The 18,591-nt window shown below is 42.1% G+C and overlaps 1 protein-coding gene across 1 annotated transcript; it reads left to right on the top strand.

Moving 5' to 3' along the window:
* LRRC58 (leucine rich repeat containing 58) lies at positions 1-18,123 on the top strand. Its single transcript, XM_049877416.1, has 4 exons — positions 1-587; positions 11,947-12,075; positions 13,563-13,840; positions 17,568-18,123. The coding sequence occupies exons 1-4, from the start codon at positions 88-90 to the stop codon at positions 17,774-17,776; spliced, it is 1,116 nt and encodes a 371-aa protein (XP_049733373.1). The 5' UTR covers positions 1-87; the 3' UTR covers positions 17,777-18,123.
* Positions 18,124-18,591: the final 468 nt, after the last annotated feature.

Here is an 18,591-nt window from a genome sequence, read left to right as displayed (position 1 = left end):
TCCGACGCAGCGCGGGTTCAGGTTCCGGGGCGCCGCCGAGCTCCGGCCTTCTCAGACTCCGGGGCCCCTCGGCCGGCGGCGGCCAGGATGGAGGAGGCCGGAGCCGTGGTGGCCGCGGCCGGGGAGGCCGAGCTGAACCTGTCCCGCCTCAGCTTGTCCCCCGAGACGCTGGAGAGCGAGCTGGAGGCGCAGGCCCAGGAGCGGCGCGGCGCGCGGGAGGCGCTGCTGCGGCTCCTGCTGCCTCACAGCCGTCTGGCGTCGCTGCCGCGGGCGCTGCGCAGCGGCTTCTCGCACCTGCAGCTGCTGGACGTGAGCGGCAACGCGCTGACGGCGCTCGGGCCGGAGCTGCTCGCGCTGCGCAGCCTGCGGACGCTGCTGGCCAAGAACAACCTGCTCGGCGGGCCCGGCGCGCTGCCCAAGGGCCTGGCCCAGTCGCCGCTCTGTCGCAGCCTCCAGGTGCTCAACCTCAGCGGCAACTGCTTCCAGGAGGTGCCCGCCTCGCTGCTGGAGCTGCGCGCGCTGCACACCCTCAGCCTGGGCGGCAACCGCCTGCAGAGCATCCCCGCCGAGATCGAGAACCTGCAGAGGTGAGCGCGGGCCTGCGGGGTGTGGAATGGGGCGGGGGCCGGATCCGGGGTGATGGCCAGGAGCCCCGGGGCGCCGACCCGGCTTCGTCACGTCACCGACCTCTTCCTGGCTCCCTCTTGAGCTCTTTGGCAGTGAGTGCTGCCCAGCCGTCTCAGCGAGTTGTGGGGAAGATGGTGTGCGTCATAACGTTTGGTGTATTGTGCTGGAAATATTCCATATGTGTCGTCTTTTTGGGCCTCGGGGTGTAATCCGAACTGAGTAGGTACCCCACCCAGTAACCCCGTGCCCTTGAGTCGATTCCGACTCATAGCGACCCTATAGGACAGTAGAACTGCCCTGTAGACTTGCCAAGGAGCGCCTGGCGGATTCGAACTGCCGACCCTTTGGTTGGCAGCGGAAGTACTTAACCACTACGCCACGAGGGTTTCCAGTAGGTACCCAGGCAACTGTAAATCTGAGGTTGTCACTTCCTTGCTCAGAAGTCTGCAGTGGTTTTTCATGCCTGTAGATCAAAGCCCTTGCCCTTAGCATAGCTTTCCACTAACGTTCACAGCTGCCCTGTCTCCGTGGCAATGCCAGCAGTGGTATTTGTGGAGTTCAGTGAGCCATGCACTTTCCCAGCCCCTCTAGGTGCTCACTAAATATGTGTTTAAGTGCTTATTTGTACACGTGCTGCTCCTTGGCTTGGACGGTTTCCTGCGTCTGGCAAACTCGTGTTCATCCTGTCTCAAGGGTCCCCTTTGTATAGCCTTCCTTTCCTGCTCCCTGGACAACAGTTGTTGCCTAAACGTCACTGGTTCCATACTTCATTCATCCCGCCGTTGCATTACCTTGTCGGTTGTAATTCTTAGTTTACAGGTCTGCCTCACCTGCTGGATTATTCAGTAAATGTATGTTGAATTAAATGGAAGGAGGAACTGGAGAAGCATGATGGTGACAGCCCCCCAGAAGTTCCCTGCAGGGGAGTGAGAAATAGAGTGAGAGCAACTTCCTTGTCCAAAGTAGGGAAAAGCCCTATCTCCCATCCATAAAATGCTAGAAGGGACCATTGTGTTTAATGTAGTTAAAAGAATATTGGCCTGAGGATAAGAACTCTGGCTTCTTACTTAGCATGTCCTTAACCAAAATGAGGCTATTGGACAAAATGTCGTGCATTTATTCATTCAACAGATATTTTATTGAGTACCTACTGTACGTCAGGTGCTGGGGTTACATTGGTGAGCATAATCTGTGCCCTTAGGTAGCTAACGTACTAGCAGAGGAGACAGACATCAAACAACCAACTGTAAACCTCACTGTTTAGTTACAGTTGTTATTGTGTGGGATTAGAGTGGAGAGATAAAAGAAGGTTTTGGGGTTGGTTAGGAGGCCGTTGTAACAGGATGAGAGATGATGATAGCTTATACTAGGATGATGCCTGTAGAAATGGTCAGAAATAAAAGGTTGGAGAGAGTTTGAAACAGGCTTTGGTCCTTCTAATTTTGATTTTACGTAATTCCAACCTTCTCATTTGAATTTCTCAATATACTGAGAAGAACCCAGGGCAAGTATTATTTCTATCACCTGGGGAAAAAAAGGTAGACCAAAAAATGCTACTTGCATACAATGTAATAGACCCTGTTGTAGGTGCTCTAAATATGCTTTTTAATTTTCACGATGACTCTATGATATGAAGACATACTCCCTTTTTTCAGAGAAAACTGACACTCAGAGAGTTTAAGACCCAAGATCACAAAGCCAGTAACTGGTAGCAGTGGATTTGACCTCTGGGATCTCTGAGTCCAAATCCATGAATTTTCCACAGTGGCAGAGTGGAACTGGAACCTAAGCCTTCTGACTTAAGTCACATTGCATATGTGATAAGAATTGTTCAAAGCTGCTTGCCTGATTGACCAGATATTCTGGGTTAATTAATATTTGTGCTACCTGTGGTCATTGTGCCTTTGGCTCCAACAGTGTGTGGGAACTTTTATGTCACTGTTTTCATCTTTCAGTTATATGCTCCGTTTCTCTCTACTGATAACAGTCAACACTAATTGAGGTTTAAACCATGCTGAAAGGGTTGTGTCCGTGTCGTCTACTCTTCGGGGTAGATGCAGTCTGGGCAATGACCTGATCCATTCTCTTCCTTTGACAGATGAGGAAATAAATTTAGTGTCAGTGACTTGCTTGGGGCCGGATAGTGACAGTTGAGAGTCATGTGGTTTAACTCTTAAAGGTGATTATTACTCCCTACTGAAATAATGCATTGAAGCTTCAAAAATGTAGAAACAGAGGTTCGGTCACTTAAACCCAGAAGTACCTGTCTGTCTTAGTTACCTAGTGCTGCTATAACAGAAATACTACAAATGGATGGCTTTAACAAACAAGTTTATTTTCTCACAGTTGAGAAGGCTAGAAGTCCAAATTCAGGGCACCAGCTGCAGAGGAAGGCTTTCTCTCTCTGTCAGCTGTGGGCGAAGATCCTTGTCATCAGTCTTCCCCTGGTCTAGCAGCTTCTCAGCACAGGGACAACAGATCCAAAGGATGCTGTCTGCCCTCAGCTCTGTTTTCTTGGTGGTAGGGGGTCCCCGAGTACCCACCCCCCTACCTCCCACCGCCCTCACCCCATCTCTCTGTTCGCATCTCTCTTATATCTTAAAACAGATTGACTCAACCTACAACCTAATCTTGTAGATTGAGTCCTGCCTCATTGCCCTACAGGGTTTCCAAGGAGTGCCTGGTGGATTTGAACTGCTGACATTTTGGCTCTTTTAGCTCTTAACCACTACACCACCAGGGTTTCCATTTAACCTCTAATCTTGCTTCATTAACACCACAGAGGTAGGATTTACAACAGAGGAAAGTCACATTAGATCACAAAATGGTAGACAACCACACAATACTGGGAATCATGACCTAGCCAAGTTAACACACCTTTTTGGGGGTACAATTCAGTCCATAACACTGCCCAAGAACACCATCTTTTCTTAGAATAAACATGGATTCTCTAGATCTCATTGGTAACCATTTATGCCATGGCTGTGCTGCTTTTTAAACCTGAGCTAGTGTTTTTGAACCTTAGGAAGATATTTGCCCTCTTTAAGCAGTTTAAAAGATAACACAGACATTAAACCCAGCACCCAGTGCCATCGAATCAATTCCATAGGGAAATGCAAATCACAACCACGGTGAGATACTACTTGATACCCACTAGGATTGCTTTTATCAGAAAAACAGAAAATAACAAATGAGGATATGGAGAAATTGCTGAAGCTACTATGGAAAACAGTTTGGTGGTTCCTTAAAAAGTTAAACGTAGAATGACCGTATGGCCCAGCAATCCCTTTCCTGTGTATATACCCAAAAGACTTGAAAGCAGGGACCCCAACAGATACACGTACACCAGTGTTCACTGCTGCATTATTCACAATAGCCAAAAGATGGAAACAATCCAAGTGCCCGTTAACAGATGAACGGATAAACAAAATGTGTTATATCCATATAATGGAATGTTATTCAGCCATAAATAGACATGAAATTCTGGTACATGCTACAGTATGGATGAACCTTGAAAACGTTGTGCTAGGTGAAGTAAGCCAGACACAAGTGGACAGATATTGTATGATCCCATGTATAGCAGATGTCTGGAATTGGCTTATATAGAGAGACAAAAGTTTATTAGTGGTCGTCAGGGGCTGGTGGAGGGAAATGGGGAGTTACAGCTTGAGGAGTACTGAGTTTCTGCATGGGGCAATGAGAACCTCTTGGAAATAGATAATGGTCATGGTGGTGCAACAAAATGAACGTAATGTCATTGAACTGTACACTTAAAAACTGTTTAAAATGTCAATTTTTTTGTTGTATGTATTTTACAACAATAAAATTAAAAATGCAGAATTTATAATCCATGAAAACGTCCCCTTTCCCCCCACCTTTCAGCTTTCCAGAAAGGAGACTTCAGCTCTCACTAAACAATAAATGCATGCTTTTGACGTAATTGGTGCACTGACCTCTTCAAATTTAGCAGTGTCTTCATGCGTGTGTTTTCTATACCTTGTTGATCCTGATCCTGGGAAGCAAAATCTTTAAAAACTGGTTTCTGAAAAATAACTTTGAAAGTACCATAAATAAGCAGGTGCCGAAAATTTTATTTTTAGGGTTAACATAGTTCATCTGGTTTTTCCTCAGTAAGTAAGGATAATAACTGTTTGGCTGATTTATGAGTGAGCTCGTTTTTATAATCTTGGAAAAGTAGGTGTAATTTGTATTTTGATCTATTTCTTCTGAGCGCCTACCCCTTATTCCTCTCAATTAGCTCATAAATTAATTGAAGAAGAGATTAATAACTCGTCACTCATAGACACAAACGAAAGCTTCAGGCTTGTTTGGCATCCAGAATGCTAGACATTTGGAGAGTAGGTTGGAGCACAAGTGAGTTTCTTTGGAACTCCTCCCCACAATCTTTTTTTCTCAAATAATGCTTTCCTTTTTCTGTTCATGGCTCCTCTCTCACTATCTGCTTGACTTGGTTTTAGAAAATGAAAATATGAGGATCTTGACAAAATAAAAATTAAAGATTAGTGCCCCAGAAAATTCACAAAAAAATACCAGACTTACTGATCTCCCAGAGAGTGGAGGAACCCCCGAGACTATGGGCCCCGGACACCCTGCTAACTCAGAACTGAAGCCGCTCTCGAAGTCAGCCTTTTAGCCAAAGATTAGACAGGCATATAAAACAAACAGTAACACGTGAAGAATGTCCTTCTTAGTTCAATCAAATATGGGAGACCAAACGGGCAACTCATGTCCAAATAATTTTTGGTACCAAAGATTATCATCTTTGGAAAGAGATGACTCAACTAGTTGATAAATAGTACATCCAAAACCAAACTTGTTGCTGTTGGGTCGATTCTGACTCATAGTGACACTATAGGACAGAGTAGAACTGAGTTCCCAGGGTTTCCAGGGAGCAGCTGGTAGATTCGAACTGTCAGCCTTTTGGTTAGCAGCCATAGTTCTTAACCACTGTGCTACCAGGTCTCCAAATAGTATATAGTAAGGTTTGAATAAAAACACTTATCAATTTAGACCCACATACTGAGTTTTTCTCTGCCTTTCAGCCTCTTCTTCTGCCTTGTTTTATTGCCTTATTTTGGGGCAGGTGCCAAGAGGTGAAGAGTCCTGGTGGTGTAGTGGTTAAAGTGCTTAGCCGCCAACCGAAAGGTCAGTAGTTCAAACCCACTAGCCGCTCCACAGGAGAAAGATATGGCAGTCTGCTTCTGTAAAGATTTACAGCCTTGGAAACCCTATGGGGCAGTTCTGTGCTGTCCTATAGGGTCACAATGAGTCAGAATTGACTTGATGGCAGTGGGTTTAGGTTATATGTTTTTTTTCGGGGGGGTGGTACCAAGAGATGATGCCTCCATTTGTGCTACCTTTGAACATGTAATGTACATCTGATATACTTTAAAAGCCTGTGGTGAGTGATAATATTTAAATACGATTCAATGTGGGGATGCTTCAGGAAAACAACTTTCTTTATCCACAGATATATGGCTCTAATCTTACTATGAGGAGCCCTGGTGGTGCAGTGGTTAAGTATTCAACTGCTAACCTAAAGGTCAGTGGTTCCAACCCACCAGCTGCTCTGCTGGAGAAAGATGTGACAGTCTGCTTCCATAAAGATTATGGCCTAGAAAACCCCATAGGGCAGGTCTGCTCTGTCCTGCAGGGTCCCTGTGAGTCAGAATCAACTCGATGACAAAGGGTATTATCTTCCTGTCTTTCTGTTTTTTGCCTTTTTGTGTACATCTCTGTCTCCCTTTAATCCCATCTCCCTTTAACCAACCATAATATAGTACTAATATATATTTTTATCACATTTAATGCTGTTTTTATTTAGGTGGAAAAGCAAAACATTTTCTGTTTATACCTGCAGTTAAAGTTGATTGACACTAAGGGGGCTTAGCATATTTTTCAGTGAGTCATTGGCCTGTGCTAGAGAAAAGGCCCCCCACCACCCTCATAATGAGTGTCTGTAAGGATTGCTGAGGTGGTGTACTTTTCCAGATGCAACTTTAAGGTTTATCTGTTAACTCTAAATAGAAAGGAAAGGAAGTGTTCCTTCCATAAGTTTAGTGAATGATTTCCCTGTTTTCTACATTTGTCGAACACTGAAAGAATAGAATTGCTCCAACCCTGGTTATAGAGGTCGAGTGTGGACAAATACAAGAACATTTAAACATTACAACTTTGCTTCAAATTCAAGAATAGTTTCCTTTGTTCTTAATGAGCAGCATGTTTGGAATCAGTAGAGCGTGTTGTAGAAATTTAATAGAAAGAAATAGGCCTGAAAGTTTAAACTTAGTATGCTGATTGTATAATATGATTAATAATACCTGTCAATTGTGAAAGTGAACTTATACAATTGCATGATTGTGGGCTTGGTTGTGTCCGAGAGCATCAGATCCTTCTCTGCCAAAGTCACCTTAGTAACCGCTAAAATTTTGCATCTTTTCTGTCCATGCAGTCCCCACCCTGGACATTAATTGATATCTGACTACTAGAGGCCAGTTTCTCTTGGTTCCTTACCTAAGTGGATAGGAAGGACAGTATTTTAACTGTCCTTAAACTCACTCTTCCTTTTTTTCTCCCCCCACTAGACACTATTGCAAGTTGTTGTTTAAATATTGAATCCCTTATTAAAAGGACTTCTTAGATTGCTTAACTTTTTCCCAGTCTTCTCATTAAAGTACAGGTGTCCCCCGCTATCTGAAAGAATGTTCCTATGAGACGTTTTGTAAGTTGAAATGATGTAAAGTGAAGAATCAATTACCATTAATTTATGTGAGAAAACTTTTTGAGCATTTCCAGGCCCAAAAAATAACCTACCAAATCATACTGAGTAACACATAAAACCTAAAATAGCACTAACATATGCTAAAAGCAGGACTGATATAATAAGTCCACAACCTGTATAAAGCAGGAGTTGAGTGTAGTTCCCAGGGAAGGAGCTTTACTCTTGTTGTTCCCGGTGTGTGGCTGCCTCTTTAATGGCTTGTTACAAAACAAACACTAAATGCTGTTTCCACTTTTTACTGTAAAAGCGAAAATCTCCTTTGAATTTCTATTGGTTAGCAAAAACAGGTACTAACGTAGATCTTTCGTAAAAGCCAAGCAATGAAAGTGAACTTTTGAAAAGCAGGGAATACCTGTAGTTCCGCTTCCATAGTAATTCTATTATTTAGACTCATAACTATGTGAAGAAGAATGCAGCATCAGGACTGGAGGAGGGCTCATTAACCACCTGTGGCATACAGATGAGACAACCTTCCTTGCTGAAAGTGAAGAGGACTTGAAGTACTTACTGATGAAGATCAAAGAGTGCATCCTTCAATATGGATTACACGTCAACATAAAGCAAAAATCCTCACAGCTGGACCAATAAGCAACATCATGGTAAATGGAGAAAAGATTTGTCAAGGATTTTATTTTACTTGGATCCACAATCAACATCCATGGAAGCAGCAGTCAGGAAATCAAACAGTGTATTTCATTGGGCAGATCTGCTGCAAAAGACCTCTTTAAAATGTTAAAAAACAAAGATGTCACTTTGAGTACTAAGGTGTGCCTAACCTAAAACCTGTGCTGTGTTATTTTCACTTACCTCATATGCATACAGAAAACTGGACAATGAATAACGAACACTGAAGAAGAATTGATGCCTTTGAATCATGGTGTTGGGGAAGAATATTGACTATACCATGGACTGCCAAAAGAATGAACGAATCTGTCTCGGAAGAAGTATAGCCAGGATGCTCATTAGAAGTGAGGATAGTGAGCCTTCGTCTCATGTACTTTGGACATGTTAGCAGAAGGGACTAGTCCCTGGAGAAGGACATCATGCTTGGTAAAGTAGAGGGTCAGAGAAAAAGAGGAAGACCCTCAACGAGATGGACTGACCGTGGCTGCTACAATGGGCTCAAGCATACCAGCGATTGTGAGGATGGCGCAGGACCAGGCAGTGTTTCACTCTGTTGTCCATAGGGCCACTATGAGTTGGAACCAACTTGACGGCACCTAACAGCAACAAGACTCATAATATCAGACTCAATATTGTATTCTTTTCAGGTAACTCATCATTGAAAAGTGGGATTTCTGAGTTACTGAGCACTAACTTAGGCTATTGATCCTATTAAACTCATGCCATGCTCGGTAGGACTATAGAATGCTATCTACGGAACCTTTTACACGAGTGCTGAAGCACTTATATGTAGGAGAGTTTAGTCGTGTAACCAGACAATTGATTTTTGCCACAAGGTAATCTTTGACAGAGTACAAATAACATATCAAAATTAAAGTTTTCTGTTTGCTTTTACTAAGCATTGTAAATCTAAAGAGGGAAATGCAATCTTGAAAGCTTTACACAATCAGAAATAGAAAAAAGTGTCATTAGTCAATTTTAAAAATGACAAAACTTCAGATTCAGATTAGCCTTTTGAATCACTACACATCAAGGAAAGGCTGAGATTATAAAAGCTGCACAAGAAATTCAGCAAATGGAAGAAATTGTACCTGAGAAAATATGATAAGGTAACCTGAAAAGAATTTAAAATAAGTTCATTATCTAATTTCAAAGAGGTAAAGGAAGGAGTTTTACCAGTGAAATAAGAATCGGAAGTTAAAAAACAACTGACAATTATGAAAACCTCAATTAGAAATGTTAGAAATAAAAATAGATAATTGTGAACTCACGAAATGGACTAAATGGTAGACTGAAGCCAGCCGAAGAGTAAATCAGTAAGCTGAAAGATCTCACTGAGGCATTCTCCAGAAATGTAGCACAAAGACAAAGAAACACATCAAAAAATGTTAAGAGACATGGGAGATTGATCCAGAAGTTCAAACTGCTGTCTAATAGGAATTTTAGAAAGAGAGAGAATGTAGGAGAAGCAATGTTTAAGGTATTAGTGGCTGAGAATTTCCCACAGCTAAAGAGAGATCTCTAAGTACTGAGAAGGAATAAATAAAAGTAAAATGATATCTTGACACATTATGGTAAAACTTCAGATCAATGATGATAAATAGAACATCATAAAAGCTACCAAGGAGGAAAAAAAAAAATTTTACCTGCAAAGGAATGGCAGTAATACTGGCTCTAATAAGATAATGGAGCAGTGTCTTCTAAGTGCTCGGGAAAAATAACTGTCAACCTAGAATTTTATGCCCAGCCAAACTGTTATTTAACAGTGAGGGAAAAATAAATAACTCAGAGACAGAGGACTCAGATTAACCATGGATCCTTGCTGAAGTACCTTCTAAAGGATGTACTCCAAGAAGAAAAATGAACTTTAAAAGAAATAGCAAGCTGCCGAAAACAACTGTGAACACATAAATCAACAATACCTGTTGATGAATCCGAATAATTATCGATTGGAAATAAATATATTTAAGTTTATTTTCAAATCAAGGTAGAACTAATTCTAGAAGATAATATGAAGAGAAGGAAGCTTGGGTGTGTGTTTGGAAGGAAGGGGAAGAGCAAAGGAAATTAAAGGGGTAACTACTAGCAAAATCAAAATACCATATACAACTCAAAACTGTAGGATGGAACAAAAGAAAACTTGATAAGTACAACAGAAAGCAGAGCTGAAAGGAAAAATGTATTGTGCTATACCGTGGTAATAGAAAACACAAGTCCAAACATATCAGTGATCGCATTGTACTCTGTTTACAAGTTACACTTAAAATAAAAATATCTCAGGAAGTTAAAGATATACCAGGCAAATCTCTTTTCTTGTCTGAACTGCGTTGGGCTCCAGCCTGGTCTTCCTGCTTCCATTCCCCATCACCCCATCCATTTTCCACAGAATAGCCAAAGTGATCCTTTTCAAGTCTAAGTCAAATTACGTAACTTGCCTTCGTTCAAAACCCATCGTACCTAGGATAAAATTCAAAATCCTTCGTATAGCCCTAAAGGCCCTGTGCGATCTGGCCCTACCAGGTGTGCATTTTGTTTATGTTTATATATATTACAAGAACTGATTTTGCCACCCCCTCCTGCAGTAATCTTTGGGAGAAGCCTTTCCACAGTCATCACCACATGGAGTAGTGTTATGTTGTGATCAGTACATGCTCCGTCTAAAGTGTTGTTAACTTACCGTTGGGAAACAGGATAATTAACTGGAACTTAATTTTGCGATGGTGGTCAATTTCACATAGTTTGTTTAGATAGCCTCCGGAGAGTACATTTGCTATAGTGTGAGCAAAGAGAAAACTTAGAGACTTAACACATGTTTATCTACTTTCCAGAAAAAAGGCTAGTAGTTTGCCCATTGGTTAGTAGTGCATCAGATCCAAGCATGTTGTTGTTGATTGCTGTCAGGCCGACTCCAGCTCACGGTGCCCCTGTCTGTATAACACAGCCCAGTGTTGCCTGGTCCTGCACCCTCTCTTCATGATTGTTGGTATGTTTGATTCCATTGTTGTGGCCATTGTGTCATTGCATGTCATAGAGGATGGTCAGCCTCACCTTCGCGGGCTCTCCACTTTACCAGACATGATACCCTTCTCTTGCGATTGGTCCCTCCTGATGACATGTCCAAAGTAAGTGAGCTGAAGTCTCAGACAATATAGTGTGAGCCATAGGGTTTTTATTGGCTAATTTTCGGAAGTAGATTGCCAGGCCTTTCTTCCTTGTCTTAATCTAGAAGCACCGCTGAAACTCATCCACCGTGAGTGATCCTGCTGGTATTTGAAATACCAGTGGCATAGCTTCTAGCGTCATAGCAACAGGCAAGTCACCACACTACAATAAACTGACAGAAATTTAAGGTTCCTGTAATCTGGCCTCTCTCCAGCTTTGTCTCTGGGTTCCTCAACTTGAATTCTCTTTTTCTATTAGAAGGTGTACTCGTTGTCCCATAAAAACCGTGTCCTCCAATCTGAAGTATCTTTCCTCTCATCTAACTGGGCCTAACTCAAAGCCCAGCTGTAGCTACAAAACTTTGGGGAAGCCTTTCCCAATCGGAACTACTGTGGTCTTTTCTCATTTTTCATCTTTTTTGACTCGTATATTTATGGATTGTTCTGCTTGTTTTGCTATTTTAATCCCGTCTTGCTAATTTTGGGCCTTGGATTGTGTTGTTTAACTATGATATTGCCTAACGTTAGTGTGTCTTTCTGTGTAGCTGTAGAATAAGGTCTGTGAAGATTGCATTGTTTCTCTAGAAGCTGTATGTCATGTAGCAGATCTTAAGTAAAACATTTGCTGAATGAATAGATGAAATGTGTTCATTGTAGTAGAAATAATGAGGTATCTCATCCAACTTGTATTCATTTACTTTTTTCTTTTTTTGCTTCATTTATTTTTTGCAGTTTAGAGTGTTTATATCTTGGAGGAAATTTCATCAAAGAAATCCCACCAGAATTAGGAAATCTGCCTTCTCTAAATTACTTGGTATTATGCGACAACAAAATCCAGAGCGTACCTCCTCAGCTTTCACAGTGAGTATTTTGGGCAGTTTATGTATACACGGAAATCCAAATCTAGGACTTACGGCCTCTATTCACCCACGTGTTTTATATATAAAAAATAATTAGCGCTCTCAAAGTAAGTGATGCATGAGAAGCGTAGTTCTGAGGTTTGTTGTGAAGTTGGATTGCTTATTTTTAATGTTATTTTTGAACATTCTGGTTTATTCCTCAGAATATCTGTTCAGCCTCTTTGCTCTAATCAAAATTAGAGCATAAATTTGGCATTAATTTCTGCATCGGAATCGACTCGTTGGGAATGGGTTTGGTTTTGGGTAGTTTGTGTGATTTTTTAGTGCTTTTATGTTTGACAATGAAGCATTCTATCCTAATTAAGCTTTGTAACGTGAAGGATCTGGATTTATGTTGTATTTAAAATCTTTTCTCTTAGATAATCTGAATTACATAGCATGTCAAAAAAAAAAAAACGGTCTGTAAATCTAGCAGGTAGAGCCCTGATGGCATAATGGTTAAGCACTCAGCTGCTAACTGAAAGATCAGCGGTTCAAACCCACCAGCCACGCCATGGGGGAAGAGATGTGGCAGTCTGCTTCCGTAGATTACAGCCTTGGAAACCCTGTGGTATGGAGCAGTTCTACTCTGTCCTGTAGGGTTGCTGTGAGTCTGAATCGACTTGACGGCAATGGGTTGCCACATCAGAGTACTTACATTCAGCTCTCTAAGATTCCAAGAGGAACCCTGGTGGTGCGCCACTGCTAACCGAATGGTTGGTGGTTTGAACCCACCAGCTGCTCCATGGGAGACAGATGTGGCTGTCTGCTCCCGTAAAGATTATAGCCTTGGAAACCCTGTGGGGCAGTTCTGCTCTCTGTTGTAGGGTGATTATGAGTCGGAGTAGACTCAAAGGCGATGAGTTTGTCTTGGTTTTTTTTGAAGATTCCAAAGGCAAAAGTACATGACATTTGCAAATCTTTACTGTGATCTCATTTACAAAACAAACAAACAAACAAACCCATTGCTGTCGAGTGGATTCCGACTCTTAGTCACCCTATAGGACAGGGTAGAACTGCTCCAGAGGGTTTCCAAGGAGCAGCTGGTGGATTCGAACTGTCGACCTTTTGGTTAGCAGCCACAGCTCTTAACCATTGTGCCATCTTTTAAATTTTACTCCTGTTGACCTTACGCGCTCATTCTTACGGGGAAATCAGGCACTTTACATGGATATATACATATATGTGGAAACTCTGGTGGCATAGTGGTTAAGAACTATGGCTGCTTACCAAAACAGTTGGCAGTTCGAATCCACCAGGTACTCCTTGGAAACTCTATGGGGCAGTTCTACTCTGTCTTGTAGGATCTCTAGGAGTCGGAATCAACTCAGCGGAAATGGGTCGGGATACATATATATACATATATGAAGATTGCTAAAGAAAAATACTTAGCTTTCTTGATAACTCTGTTGCGTACCACCATTGATCTTTGTACTGCATTCATTCCAGGTTGCATTCACTTCGTTCCCTGAGTCTTCACAATAACTTGCTGACATACCTACCTCGAGAGATCCTCAACCTTATTCAGTTGCAAGAGTTGAGTTTGCGAGGAAATCCGTTGGTTGTTCGTTTTGTTAGAGATTTAACCTATGACCCTCCAACTCTCCTGGAACTAGCTGCACGGACTATTAAAACCCGAAACATTTCCTACACTCCCTATGATCTCCCTGAGAATCTTCTCAGATACTTAGGTTTAGCCAGCAACTGCCCAAACCCAAAGTGTGGAGGTGAGTTAATTCATTGTTCATATTTCATACTCATTTAGCTATTTTTTTTTTTCATTTGATGATCTAAGTATTGCTTTAATTAGCCAGGTCTTCTCTCAGAGAAAGGCAGGTGGCCTCTGTTTTCTGTTTCCTTCATGTTTTCAGCTGTTTACCACAAAGTAAGACATTTTACCCACTGTGGGTTATTTCTCTTTTTTTGTAATTCTTTTCATAATACTTTACCATTCTTAACACAAGGAAGGGTACCCAGAACGTCTCATCCTGTCTTGGAACTCTATGAGATAGTGAAGGAAGATGGTAAAATGAGAGGAAGCATAAACTGTCCTGATTATTTTTAAAAAGGGTCTCAAATGTTTGGACACCTTCCATATTTATTTGAAAGACCTTTTCTTAGGCTCACCATCTGTCTTTCAGGCACCTTTACAAGAATGATTCAAGAGGTATGAAAACAGGCTACATGTGTGTTGATTTCAGGATGTATCCTGGAACTTTATATTCTTCTGAGTCCCCAGTTCAATATTTCCTGAGTTTAGAGCATTTAGAAGGAATTGAATAAATTATGTAATATAAGGCAGAGTAAAGTAAGTGTCTTAAGGGTGTGAAAGTGCTGTTGGAAATGGGAGGGGCGAAAGAGGACATTTAATGAGATCTGGAAAAGATGATGACTCTTGCAGTATGCCCCAAAAGGTGACTTGGACTGGGATGGGGTAAGACTGAGGTTAGGGGGCTTTTCAGATGAAGAGAGCAAAGCAGAGGCAGAATGTTGGGTGAGTAATAATTCCTCTGGAATGTATAGTTAGGGGGGTCAGGAGAGACAAGAATGAAAAAGGTACGTCGAGGCCAAGTTGTGAAGGGCTTGGAGTGCCAGGGGATGTGGGTGGGAATTGGTGAGTCTGATGTCAGGTAATTTTATTTTGGTGCCTTCATAAAGACTACTTAAAAAAAAAAAAAAAAAAACCCCACTTTAGTAAGGGTTCAGAGAGGTTTTTACTGTTGCAAGATAAACATAGGTGCTGAGGACATGCTGCACGATGATGGTTGGAACCAGCTGGTGCTTTCCTTGGACGTCCCATCTTGTCTTGAAACTGTCAGAAGGTTAAAAAGGGAGAAAATGATTAAATTCATCAAAGAATATTAGAACACAAAAAAGACACTACCCTGGGCCGTTTGTGGGCACTCCCAGAATTAGAAGCAGAGGTCACTGTGCTGTATCAAGTCACACGTGCTTACGGTTTTCTGTGTGGCTCTCCTTTCCTAAGTTGGGTTTAACAGTGGCAAGGGCATTCACACCAGACCCGCATGCTTAATAGTTTAAATCTAGTCTCTTCTTTAAAAACAGAGTTGTCTTGAGTCAATTCCAGCTCATGTGTGTCAGAATAGAACTTTGCTCCATAGGGTTTCAATGGCCAATTTTTTGGAAATACATCACTAGGTCCTTCTTCCAGGGTCCCTCTGGACAGACTCAATCCACCAACCTTTTGGTTAGCAGCCAAGTGCTTAACCGTTTGCGCCACCCAGGGACTCCTGGTCTCTTCTTTGAACCTTTCCTTTTCTTTCAATCTGTCCTTTTCTAGAATGGACCTCTGCAAGGATTCTCTTTTCTCTCTGAAATGATTTCTTTACAACTGCTAGAGAGGAAGGAGGGAGTGGAGGGAGGAAGGGAGGGAAAGCAAGCAAGGAAGGAATAGAAGAGGTTAGACAGAAATTAGGTCAGACAAGAAGGTCCAGAAATCCTAGGGATCCAGAAACTGTCACATCTTTATGGCAGGAAAGTGGAAGAAAAGTTCAGAGTCCATAGGAAGAGCCATGACCAATAAAATGGCAGACTCCCCAGGTTCCTGGGCAGCCATCCCACAGTGACTGTTTGAGGGCTGAGCATTTCTAGGGCTCCCTGTGTAAATTGGGGTAGGGAGTGGTTCGACAGCACTGGGTTGGTTTTTGGGTACTTCAGTATACTGAGATGCTATTTATCTTAGGAACAAAAATGCTTTAAAAGATTTTAGATTTTAAAACTTTTTACTTTAAAATTTTAGGTAATATATAAAATGAAACCATTAAATGTTTCCCCCCTCAGACTCATTATTTACTCAACTGTAAGTTAAGCTAAAATAATTTTATATCCTGTTAGAGATTTTGTTGTTATGTAGTCTGAGATTTTGCAAATGACAAATAGTATTGTGTTAGTTTAACTCATGGGATCTCCATAGTGCTTTATTTTGTTACTTCCAGCTGTTTTCAGGAAGCACATATTTTTTGCAATTTTATTATGGGTCTGTTGGTTGGCCAGTTTATTGAATTGTTCAAAGTAACATACCATGAATTCCCCTATTTAAACTATGAGTTTTGTTTGTTTACTGCAGGATTTACTGCAGGGTTAGTGGGGAAGTATCAGGAAAACAGAGCAAATGTTGTTTCTCCTTGCTTGCACCACATCTGTTTACTTTGGCACCTTTTGTGCTACACACAGAGTAGTTGTGCCATAGGAAACATAGGTGAGTATAGAGGTTGAGGGTCATCCCCAGAAGGACAGTGGGACCCAAAGTTCTAGATGTAGTAGTTACACCGCAACCATTGTGACAGCTCGTGTGTGTCGGAGTGTGCGGTGTGTCCCTGAGGGTCAGCTAGGACATAGGCAGAGCAGCGCCTGTTCTCCTCTCAGCCCTAGCTCCCCTGACCTCACCTCGTTCTCACGTAGTACGTGTGGAGGTGTCTCGTTCAGCGGATGGGTGCACTAACACATCAGGCAGTGCGTAGTGAGACCAGTGTGTGTTGGATATGCCCTGGACATGTTTTCCTACATTTCTCACCTCTCAGCTGTCTTTTTGCCGCAGGCCAGAGGCCATCAAGAGCAGAAGGGATCCCGACCTAAAACAAATTATTTCACACATTTTTAAAATGGAAAATGGTCCTTAGAGTCCCAGTGCACAGACATTTGTTTCACTATCAGAAATTGTTTGGGAAGTGGCTGGGTCGGGGGGGGTTTTCCTGGTAAATCAGACCGGCATGTATCCCAAGTGCCACCCTACTTGCTGTCTCCCATCCCTAAGATTTCCAGGTCATCGAAGCAAATTTCCTGTCATAGGCCTGTGAAAGATTGGGAAATATTGAGCCGAAGGGCCAAAGAGTACAGGAGTGTGGAATTAGGAGTCAGAAGAGCTGGGTATTTGTTTTAATATATAATTGTGGGAGAGTCAAGTGAGACCATTTGTGAAACAGCTTTGGAACCTACAGATTCAGAGCCTGTGCAAACGTAAGGTGCCATTTTGTTTAATTTTGGCTCCCCAATAAGTAAGAGCAGGGGGACTGAAAGCTACCTCCTTTCTGCAAATTTTGAGTATAATAACTAATTCTTGATTAAGATTATTATTATTGGAGTTTTGTTATGCTCCCTGACTTGGGGGATGAAAGAAGGGCACTTTAGGTATCCTACAAACTCCATCAGCCACTCCCCTCCAAGTCACCCAGAGAAAACAAGCAAAGTAAACCATATGTTTTCTATGCCGGATCCTTTTAAGGTGAATCCCTGGGTCTCCTGTTTGAAGCCAAATTGCCGCCCCTAAGACCTTATAATATTTCTGTAGATAGCTGTAGAAGCTGCTACTACTTCTGCCTGAGATCCACAAGAGGAGAGTTTATATGACGTTTCTCAAGAATGCTGGAGAAGGGTTGAAAATTCAACGGGTTCTTTGCTTTGTAATGATTACATTGTATTCCTTCCTCTCTCCAGGAGTCTACTTTGACTGCTGTGTCAGGCAAATTAAATTTGTGGACTTCTGTGGGAAGTACCGCCTCCCACTGATGCATTACTTGTGTTCCCCAGAGTGCTCTTCCCCTTGCAGTTCGGCCTCTCACAGCTCCACGTCCCAGAGCGAATCTGACTCGGAAGATGAAGCTGGTGTTGCTGCACACAGGATGCAGAAAGTTCTTCTTGGTTGAAAAGAATGCAGTGTGGTGTGAAACACGGAAAGACTGAGCAAAGGTGGCTAGAAAGGCGAGTTGGAAGTTCACTAGACCCTCACCTCGTTTCCATCTTGAATGTCTATGTGTGTATTGGAGATGATGTAAAAGATGTTGTGTTTCATCTACTTCAGCAGGAACAAGTCCAGTAACATGTTTGAATTCTTTGAATATGATTTACTCTGAACGGCAGTTTCAAATTTAGTTGATCGTTTGCAATTTTCACTCAAATTTTGTGTGAGTCACACAGCAGAATGATACGTTCTGACAGGCAGTACTATAATAAACCAAGACTTGTGGCAGTAGAGATGAAGAAAGTATCAGAACTATAATTCTTACCAGAGTTGGCCTTGGGTTTAGATTGAACATTGTGCCATAAAGAGGATTGGACCTTCCTTCTTACGCTGCCCATGTCTGAATTTCAGTACCAGTCAGATAAACTCAGAGATGGTTGCATAGGACCTACACTTTCCTGACCTACTAATGCTGGTCAAGTAAGGGATGTAACTTTTGTGTGGGATATTAAAACTCTTCACTCTGCTCCTCTGTTCTACATGGTGGCTGTTAGTCTAACCAGCAGCCGCTGTTAGTGTAGTGCCTTAATCCTAGTAAGGATATAGCCTTACTCAAGATATAATGCTAGAGCTTCTTATAACCTGACATATTACACAAAACACTATAAATATGCTTTATCAGAACTAGGTAAACAACTTTATATCTGACATTTGAGCTCATGGCACCTTAGCTTCATTTTTTTGTTTAAACACAAAGTGAAGCCCCCTGCAAGCAAATCA

The sequence above is a fragment of the Elephas maximus genome, chromosome 1, assembly GCF_024166365.1.
Source record: "Elephas maximus indicus isolate mEleMax1 chromosome 1, mEleMax1 primary haplotype, whole genome shotgun sequence".
Taxonomy (NCBI): Eukaryota; Metazoa; Chordata; class Mammalia; order Proboscidea; family Elephantidae; genus Elephas; species Elephas maximus.
The sequence above is the reverse complement of the archived record's forward strand: the minus strand, read 5'-3'. Positions and strand labels throughout refer to the sequence as shown.

What these genes read in the sequence shown, in the direction of transcription:
- LRRC58 (XM_049877416.1), top strand. Translation starts at nt 88, where the DNA reads ATGGAGGAGGCCGGAGCCGTGGTGGCCGCGGCCGGGGAGGCCGAGCTG. An exon ending in GAGATCGAGAACCTGCAGAG is followed by an intron (nt 588 to 11,946) that starts GTGAGCGCGGGC and finishes TATTTTTTGCAG; the next exon opens with TTTAGAGTGTTTATATCTTG. An exon ending in GTACCTCCTCAGCTTTCACA is followed by an intron (nt 12,076 to 13,562) that starts GTGAGTATTTTG and finishes CATTCATTCCAG; the next exon opens with GTTGCATTCACTTCGTTCCC.